Source organism: Sinocyclocheilus grahami, unplaced genomic scaffold (assembly GCF_001515645.1).
Source record: "Sinocyclocheilus grahami isolate Dianchi unplaced genomic scaffold, SAMN03320097.WGS_v1.1 scaffold828.1, whole genome shotgun sequence".
NCBI classification, from domain to species: Eukaryota; Metazoa; Chordata; class Actinopteri; order Cypriniformes; family Cyprinidae; genus Sinocyclocheilus; species Sinocyclocheilus grahami.
This window is the reverse complement of record NW_015506007.1, coordinates 529,106-539,075: the sequence shown is the minus strand read 5'-3', so window position 1 is coordinate 539,075 and position 9,970 is coordinate 529,106. Positions and strand designations below refer to the sequence as shown.

The 9,970-nt window shown below is 39.7% G+C and overlaps 1 protein-coding gene across 4 annotated transcripts; it reads left to right on the top strand.

Moving 5' to 3' along the window:
* Positions 1-1,017: 1,017 nt before the first annotated feature.
* ewsr1a (EWS RNA-binding protein 1a) lies at positions 1,018-9,385 on the top strand. Of its 4 annotated transcripts, none has more exons than XM_016247242.1 (16): positions 1,018-1,077; positions 1,924-1,960; positions 2,168-2,222; positions 2,353-2,473; positions 2,574-2,775; positions 2,858-3,171; positions 3,251-3,434; positions 6,746-6,783; positions 7,421-7,432; positions 7,516-7,631; positions 7,827-7,956; positions 8,038-8,157; positions 8,251-8,392; positions 8,476-8,573; positions 8,680-8,917; positions 8,994-9,385. In XM_016247242.1, the coding sequence occupies exons 1-16, from the start codon at positions 1,062-1,064 to the stop codon at positions 9,031-9,033; spliced, it is 1,863 nt and encodes a 620-aa protein (XP_016102728.1). In that variant the 5' UTR covers positions 1,018-1,061; the 3' UTR covers positions 9,034-9,385. The 4 variants fall into 4 exon arrangements, with proteins under 4 accessions (XP_016102728.1, XP_016102726.1, XP_016102727.1 ...); XM_016247240.1 differs by having other exon boundaries at positions 2,338-2,473; XM_016247241.1 differs by having other exon boundaries at positions 2,335-2,473; positions 2,861-3,171.
* Positions 9,386-9,970: the final 585 nt, after the last annotated feature.

The window sequence follows — 9,970 nt, the reverse complement described above, 5'->3', positions numbered from 1 at the left end:
GACCTTTGGGTACTGGACAATGACCCAGAAGTTGTAGAAGAAAAACTAGCATTCTTGCACTGCACTGCAAAACGTGGTCACAGTCGGAATCAGATCGGTACGCTAACCTGACAGCCCTATTTGCAGCAGGATTATCAGCTTTGGTTCCATCATGTGCTGTCATTCGAAGATTGCCAACAAAGTCCTGTTATTATATTTATCTTCAGAGATATGACTTGTATTTGGTATTGTACCTTCATAAGCATTTACTGTCATATCTTTTCAAAGTGCCATAACTATTTTTCAATGTACAGTTTTGTATGCTACACTGAAATGTACTTTTGCTTGCTTTAGCTAGGTCTTAGAAAAAAAATGTTGCAGGTACACTATGGTGTGGGTAATGCTACACTGTGCAATGAACAATGCCAAATAACAAATATAATTTCCAATGTGATATTAAAGCATAATTTACAGCATTTAGCGTGCAAAGCAGTTTTCCAGGGTAGCAAATTTTGTTTGTTTGTTTGTTCAAAATGAATTCTAAGACAATGATTTATTCATATTTAAAATGAAACGCTTCGGTTTTAATACATGTGTTCATGGTTTAAGAACTGGCAATCCTACAGATGTACGCGGGATTACAATTTTGTTTGCAGTATGTTTTTATCAACACTCCTGTAAATGTACGTTTGTGTTTCAGACACTCATAAACAAGCTATTATTATATAAATAGTGCAGAGTGGTGCCTACAGGGATGCATTTCTTTCATACATTCATACATCACCCCTCTTAGAAAGGATTTTTTTCATGGCATCGTTTAAGTAGGTCATTCTGTAGATCCTCCGGACGAATCCATTAACAGAAATATTTGATTTCGCTATATTAATAGTCTTTACTGTATGATGTGCTTTACCAAGCAAAGTGCATCAACAGTTAACGTTCAGACAAATTTAAGGATTTCATACCAAATAATCACGAAATGATAACGTTTGCAATAAATGTCCACCCCCGCTTGATTAAATGGTAGCGCCTGAAGAGTATCATCCACGCATGCGCAGTTTGTGCAACCAAAGGCTCACGAAATGGCGTCTGCTGCAGGTAAGAGCTACGCTAAAGCTTTTGTGCAGTTTCATGTTAGAGAGTTTAAATATATATATATATATGTAAATGACGATGTAAATTTTGTTGTCAGTTATAGTTATGGTGATGTACTCCATAAAACGCGATGAATCTATTAAATATTTATGTTATCTTGTTTGCCGGTGTGGTTCGAACCGGTTCCGTTTGTCTGCGTGTGAAAATGGGGGAGGGGGTCGATAACTGCGATATTGTACATTTTGCTTTGCTTCACACGCATCAAAGTTATTCCTTTATCTGACAACACACAAATTTACCTTAATTATTTGATACCCAGCTTGTTTCATTTTGAGCACAAATCCTCACGTGCCGGTCTGTTGCTCGGCAACGCTCGAGCTAAGAGGCGGGCTAATTGTTACTAGCACTCGAGCTCAGCTCCTATAATTGTTGTAAATACTATTCAGATGTGTTGTATCAAAATAATACAGTGTTATTCATAATCCTGTAAATATTAATCACAGAATGCATCCATTTCAACATCCTGCTGTACAGTGTGAATCAATAGTATCAAAAATATTCACATACGTTTTTTTTCTCGTGTTACTTTGTGTGCGGCGCTTGCTCATTAAAACCTAGCCATTCCCTCAATCGTCTTCTGGAGAAACAGTTCTTTTACACCACTTTATAAACATATTTTATACTTTTGTACACGTATTTTCTTTTTTACATTATTCATTTGTGTTTTGAATGAACCAAGATAAGCGTTTCAAGTGTAACTTATGTGAACATACCTTCTGTGAGTCAAAATCCTTGTTTTTGTGAATGAGTTTGATATTTTAAATGAATGTTGATGTGTTTTTCTCGCAGATTACAACAGTTACGGACAGGCTGGAACCCAACAGGGGTATGGTCGTAAGACTGTAATACTTGTATATTCTTTTTTTTTTAATTGCAATTCTTTATAGAGATGGCTTTATCCTTATTCACTAATAATGGACAACTAGAACAGTCATGTATAGTCATGGAAATGTGCTGGTCAAAAGATGAGGCAATCTTGTATATAACAGTTGTTTATCTATAATAAAATGAGAAAATCATCTTTTATTATCAGGTACAGCTCCTATGCGGCCCAGCCCTCTCAACAGGGTTATGGACAGGGCACTCAGGTAAACGGTCACCTTAAACTATTTTATTTTCGCCATGCTTTTTGTCATAAGTGCAAAACGGGAGCTGTTAAAGTGGGCCTGGTGTGAGTGGCTTACTGTTTGCTAACTGTAGCAGTCATATGGTCAACAGCAAAGCTATGGTTCATACAGCCAACCAGCTGACTCGACCTACTCCCAGACCGGCAGCTCCTCGAGCAGTTATGGCCAGCAGCCATATGGATCATCCTACGGACAGCAACCACCAGCCAGCGGTGTGTTCTTTTAATTTTTCATCCATTTTTGTGGTATTCAAGTCGAGGTCAGTATCTCCAAGGGGTGTATTTATTCAGTGACTATTTTTACCCTTTGTAGGTGGTTATACTGCCACCCCGGCTGCACCGCAGGGCTACAGTCAGCCTGTGCAGGGATATGGAAGCAGCAGCTACGATTCCTCCACAACTGCGGCCTCATCGACCAGCAATAACCAGACCTCTTATAGTGGGCAGGCCAGCTACGGTGCCCAGTCTGCATATCCTGGATATGGACAACAGCCTGCTTCTGCTGCACCCCCCAGGTATTTGGCTTGATCTGTTCTTCGTAGTCCCCCAAAGTTGACTGAAATTGGGGGATCGCTGATTGTAAATTGTGTCCTTCAGCAGCTACAGTTCTGGCAGCCAGCAGCCCTCTGGATATGAGCAGAGCTCGTATTCCCAGCAGCCTCAGCAAAACTCCTATTCTCAGCAGCAGCAGGGAGGATACCAGGGCCAACAAGGAGGCTATGGACAGCAGAGCTCTTACAGCCAGCAGGGAGGATATCAACAAACTCCAACCCAGCAGCAACAGGCTGCGCCTTCCAGCTACCCCCCACCCTCTGGGTCCTATGGACAGCCCCCTGCTAGCCAGTATGGACAGCAGGCCAGTACTGGAGGAGGCTATGGCCAGGCAGACTATAAACCACCCAGTCAGTATGGTAAGTTTGCTGGTAATAGCTTGGCAAAGACTGTCGTATACAAATGTGAAAACTTTAGTGACACTATATTCTTTCACAGGTAATTACAGACAGGACCATCAAAACGGCATGGGTGGAGGTGGCTACTCGGGCCCTGAATCTGGAGGATATGGGGGCCCTGGAGAGGGCCGAGGGGGGGAGAACCGCGGGCGTGGCCGGGGTGGGTTTGACCGGGGGATGATGCGAGGAGGTGGTGGCATGCGAGGGGGCCGTGGAGGCATGGGGTAAGTGTGCGTTTGTGCAGTCTCACCTCACCACCTCTTTTACCCCTCAGACAGGAGCTGAAAGAGGCCATACAGGGCTGAGAGCCACGCTGTGTACTTAAATTGGCAGAAATTTGCTTTATTATTTGGAGCCAAAGCTTAAATCATAAACTGTAATTTGACTTTTTTTGTTTTTTGTTAAACCAATTCAACACAATTTTTGATATCGCAATCTTAAGTGCAGAAGCTTTTTTTAAATTTATTTTTTATTAGTTTGATAGCAAGTCCATGCAATTGCTTTGACAAGATGCCAAACTGATTTAAAATTCTGAAGTGCTGCTGCTCTCAGCTCTGCCTCATTATGGCCTAAGGTAAGATGATTGTGCTTTGGGAAAGAATATAATAATTTCAATCTCGCATTCCCTTTATCATTAAATATATTTGAGGGATCTTAATTATTCAGAAGAAGGATTTATTAAGGTGTTAAGAGTAAGAAACAAGATAATTAAACATTGGTGAAGCACAATTCATAAGATCTGTGCTCCAAATGGTTGTAATAAGATTGCCAATACATAATGTGAGCCTTTAGGATATTTCCCAAATGTGTGTTAATCACTCCAAAAAGGATTATATATCTCTGCCTGCAAATCACAGGTTTACAGGTACAGAATATTTCAATTATTCTCATTTAGTTATTTACTCTCAATTGTGTGTGTAAAGCCTGTGTTATACTTTCCGCATGGGCAATCTGGGCGTGGACGCAGACTACTTGTATTTATACTACCGAAAGCATACGCTGATAGTACGTTCCACGGACATGCTCCATACATACGCTGTAGATCGGCTTGAACAATAAACAAACATGTGAACAAACACAGTTATTGCACATCTGGCTGTCTTTATCTTGTTTTATCAACGGATTGTACATGTTCGAGTAGCAACGGGCTTATTCACACAGCCTGCGCATGCGCAGTTGGTGCTTTTGTAGCCTACTGACGCGCGGTCACAAAAAATGGGAGGCACGCGGATGTCTGCGCACACTCTCCGATGACGATTTTTACGTCACGCATACCATAGCGGACTCGCGCACGAGGAAAGTATAACACAGGCTTAAAAAGGGAAATTAAGGCTTATTTTAGAAAGAGATAAAGGTGTTAATATGGGTAACATTTACTAGAATTGAGTGTAAATATCAGTGCAGGTTTTGAAAATGTTTTGAATAGGTGTAGTGTGCATAAAATTAACATTGTTTTATAATTAACCATATTGGTTCCCAAAGACGAATTATGCTGCCAAAAGCAGGAAGCTAGCACAAAATAAATATGAAAGTGAATGCAGTGATGCTCGACACAAAACTGTTACTACAGAGCTGCTTGTCCCTTCATTATTATCTTGAACATGTCCCCTGCTCTGCATATTAAAATATATTTGTTGTATTAGCAGACTTATTTAACTGAGCTTGGACAATACTGCTTTTAAAGTTAACTGTTTTGGGTATGAAGGTATGCTCCAAACGGTGAAAATACACTGCATTCATTTTCCCTTTTAAAAAAGGGTATGTTTTCTTTGTTACACATTTGGATTGCAATTGTCTTGTGCATTATGAAACTTTTTCTTTAACATGCTTTGTCGCATTTATACGCTACAGGTAACAAAGTGAGAGCCATGTAAACACATCAATACTTTTACAGTACCACTACTCAGTTCTGAGTCTGGGCCGGAAGCCTTTTGAAATGGGGACTTAAAGTTGGTGGTGTCGAGAGGTGTTCCAAATGTGTTTTTCCTACAAGAATGAGAATTTTGTTTGGAGCCAAAGAAATGTGTAATAATTATCTAACGCTAAAAGTTTAAGTTTTTTTTTTTTTTTTTTTTTTACAAAAGTGTTTTGATAGCTTTTTTTGTGTTGTATAATTACATCAGAAACGTTTCTGTAAAGAGAAAAGTGGTGTTATGGTTTACCTGCTTTTTATTTTTTCTTTGACTTAAATGCATGTACCAGCTTTATGTAAGCCGATTGTTTCAGATGCAGCCACAAACAGGCTACTCCTGCATTTTGGTGCAGCTGCCATCAACATGCAATTAGATTCTTAGTGAAGACCAATAGTTTCAACATTTGGGTGTAGTTTTATATTTTGCATAGTCTCATTTTAATTCAGAGTTGGTAGCAAGGCTGTGTCTGAAACAATTACATCTCAATTACAGTTAGGGGTGGGCGATTAACCAGTTAGAAATTTGTCAGAGATTTTGGTTACACGCTCATCGTTATCGTTAGCATTTCTGTTTAAAAACAAGTGGTTTTAAGCCATTGAAACGCAATCAGCAGCGAAAGAGAACTGATTTCGTCATATGTGCAACAAAGATGTTGCTCATAGAGCGGGAGTGTGTACTGAACAGAGTTATTTTTGCCGCTTTATAGGCCTTGAACAGTTAAATACACACTTGTATGTGTCAAAATGGCCATCTTTGCAAATATCCTCATAAACACAGTAATTTAGGTCTTAAGTGAAAGTGAACAGCTGAAAGAAAACGTGTAACAGTATATTGGATCCATGTAGATCTTAAACTGACAGCAGTTCACAAATTCCTGCTGTCTTTCATTTCAACAACAAAAGAGAAAATCTCACTGCTCTGGACAATCACTTTTGTAACTTTAATAAGAAATAGCTATACATTTAATTTACATAGTAAAGAATATGCAGTGTTTTTATACATTTGAATGCTTTGTACAATATAGCATTTCTTATTTAGTTTTTTGTCCTATTGCTTGAAATTAGTTTCAAATGTTTTAATCACTGACTTTACTTTTCTTCAGTGAGCTTGAGGTTTGTTTTTTTTTTAAGGCTAGTATTAGTTTTTTTGTGATATTGACACTGGTGACAAAATTATGTAATTTCTATGGCATCAAAAATTGGCCTTATTTATAGCAAAAATAACTATTTTGTGATCTACATAGTTACCGTGAAATAAAATGAGCCTTCTCATATCGTGATATAAGATTTTGGTCATATCACCCACCCCTAACTACAGTGTACAAATATCTGGAGTTTTGCACCTATAATAATAAAGATCAACCCTCACTTATGCTCTATATAACCCCAATACTGTTCAGCCACTAATGTCATAAAATTGTAACTTGAGCAAGTCAGGCCCAGTGCACAAACATTGTAATGCTACAGCACCCCAACTGAGTGTTACTCTAAGTATTGTGTTTTTATAAGGGGTCTTGTTAAGAGTTAGTTAGAACTGTGCAAATGCCCCCATTACCCTTTTTGTGGTACCAAAGTGGCTGTTTTAAGGGATATCGCCTTCATATCTTCGCTTATTCCCCCCAGCATCGCTGGAGACAGAGGTGGCTTCAGTAAGCCTGGTGGTAAGTTTAATGAGAATCACAAGACCATACACTAGAATTCTCTACCTTTTATGGGTGTTTTTCAGAAGGGAAATAATTAATGCCTTGCAAAGCTACACTGCCGGCTAGAATTAAGAGTTTTCAACTTTTTCCATTGGTTGTATAGGAATGGTTCAGATCTATTTTTATTGGTTAAAAATCCTGAGTGTGGACTCCAATGAAAGGTTACTTTTGCCCTTATAATCAAGGAGTTCATGGTAACTGGCTTACCCAACCATGTAGAGTATCACCATTTCATCGTTTACTATTTTATTCAGTTTTATGATATCCGGTATGGAGTCCAATTTGGGTCCTTGGTTTTTCAAGGGTTTTGCAAATATATTTTTATATTTAAGGCACACTGGAATAAAAACTAGGTAGCTTTTGAATAGTTTCCTCTTAATACTTTTTCACAATAATCAAACCAATCTTGGGTCAACAGCATCATGGTATTTTGTCATTTTATGTATTTGATTGGTCAGAAAGAGTGTGCCGGGGCAGTCTTGACCAGGAAATGGTAGCATAATATTGTCAGGTGCTTGAGAAGCTCGGCTGGTAAACTAATTGTTTCTCACTTTCTTTTTCTCCTTGTGTCCTGCTTGATGATAAACTGAAACAGATGGTGACATGGGTAAGTTTGGATCTTCAAATTATGTATTTTTTTTGTCTATTATTTTTATAAATTTCTTCTGCTTTTAACACTATTCTCTGCAGGACGCCCAGAGGAGCAGGATGACTCTGAAAACAGCACTATCTACATCACTGGGCTCACTGAGAACGCTACATTGGAAGAAGTTGCTGAATTTTTCAAGCACAGTGGAATCGTTAGGGTACTTGATAGTCTTTTTCGATGAGATGAAGTGGCTTTGGGAAGATGGATGGCTTGTTGCTTTTCTGTGTTACTAATACATGGCAGCATCTAATACTGAAACGTGTAAAGGGTTGGGTTACACCATGCGTCAAATGGTCCTTTATTGGATTTCTTAAAGCTTATGATTTAATATGGTTTCATTTTGCTTTCTAAGATAAACAAACGCACGGGCCTGGCTGCTGTCAACATCTATACAGATAAAGAGACTGGGAAACCTAAAGGTGATGCCACCTTATCCTACGAAGAGCCTCCATCTGCAAAGGCAGCAGTCGAGTGGTTTGATGGTGCGTTGAACTTAACATTCAGTCTTGAATGTCAGTCCTTTCATCATGAGTCTTCAAGATAAAATAATGTTTTCCCATTAGGAAAAGATTTCCAGGGCAAGAAGCTGAAGGTATCCATGGCCCGACGCAAGCCTATGATGGGAATGATGCGTGGTGGCATGCCAATGAGGGGAGACCGAGGTGGCATGATGGGACGAGGAGGTACACAGATTTAGAAGCACCTGAAAACCTAAGTTTCTGTTTTTCTGTACAAAAAATTCTAACCATCGAGTTGGATTGGCTGTATTCCTGCAGGAATGATGGGTCGTGGTGGGATGGGCAGAGGTGGTGATCGAGGAGGATTCATGCCACGTGGGGGTCCCAGGGGAATGGGCCGCGGAGGACCTACAGGAGGAAACATGCAACAGAGGGCAGGAGACTGGCAGTGTCCAAATGCGTATGTATTTCAGTAGTAGCGCAGTGTTACTCAATGATCCATGTATTGCATTCAGCCTCTGATTTGAGTCTTTGTTTTTCTAGGGGATGTGGAAACCAAAACTTCGCCTGGAGAATGGAGTGTAACCAGTGCAAGGCACCCAAACCTGAAGGCTTTGGACCTCCTCCCTTCCCTCCTCCAGGTTACTGTCTTTTGCATTCACATCTCGCATAGCTTTCAGAACCGCAAACAGCAGTGCTTCAGATAGTAGCATCGCTAATATTCACTAACTGTATTTTGGGGTTAAGGTGGTGACCGTGGTCGAGGTGGACCTGGTGGGATGCGTGGCGGCCGTGGTATGGACCGTGGAGGTCCAGGGGGACCCGGTGGCTTCCGTGGAGGCAGAGGTGTGGATCGTGGAGGTTTCAGAGGAGGACGTGGCATGGACAGAGGCGGTTTTGGAGGAAGGGGTCGAGGTGGGCCTCCTATGGATGACATGGGAAGAAGGGGGCGAGGAATGGGACCACCTGGCAAAATGGATATGAAGTGAGTGTTTCTGTGGAAGTGTAAAGGTAATGTAGCCACAAAAAGGAACAGTAATTCATTATTTACTTTTTTGCAGGGGTGACCATCGTCAGGAACGGAGAGAAAGACCATATTGAGGGATGTGTCCCTGGTCAACATCTGGCCTCACCTGTTTGTTTTTCACATGATTTTAAAGTTGAAATTCCATATTTATAAATGGTTAGTATGGAACTTGTTACTGCTTTGCTGTTAGTCCTCAGTGAATGTTTTATTTTTTTTAACTTTCTGTGTTTTGTGCTCGCTTTTCTGGTCCAGAACTGTATTTGAAACCAGATGCACATGTAAATGCCCGGTGTTCAGTGTACCATTTGGATATGTCAAAAATGTTTTTGTGGAACAATGTGAGATTATTTCTTCTTTTAAATTCCCAATACCCCTTTATTTGCTTTACTCTGCTTTCATGTCTAAAAAATGTTGGTTAAAAAAATTGAAAACCATTGTTTTATTTTTATTTTTTTTAATGCATGGCTGTAAATACTTATGCCATGTACTTGTTTTCTGCATTTACTGTCATTACTTCACCTAAACAGTGTGACATCTTCAGTGTGACTGAATAATGTAAATAGCTGATGCTATTCAGCCCCTTATGTCATTTCAAACAGTGTTTAAAAAAGTTCACCTCCAAAAATAAAATTCTGGAAAACAATATTTACTTGCCTTCATGTTCTATAATTTTTTTCTTATTTTTTTTCCTGGTGTTGATCAAAAGGAGACTTTTTGGATTCTTTGGATCTTGTGATTGTTGAGCTTTTTAAAGTACAAAGAAATTGTTCATACCTATTTGGGCCAGATTTACTATCAGCTTGAGCCAGCGCAAACCCTCATTTGGCGTTAAAAAATACTGTCAGGATTTAGAAAATTAGCGAAATTGGCGCTGAAAAGGTCTGGACCATTGTTTTTGTGACTCACCTTATTGAATATGCATTTGTAGGAGTTCCCCTTTCCTTTGGTAAATTTATGATGGGAGTATTTAAAGGGGTCATATGATGCTGCTAAAAAGAACATTATTTTGTG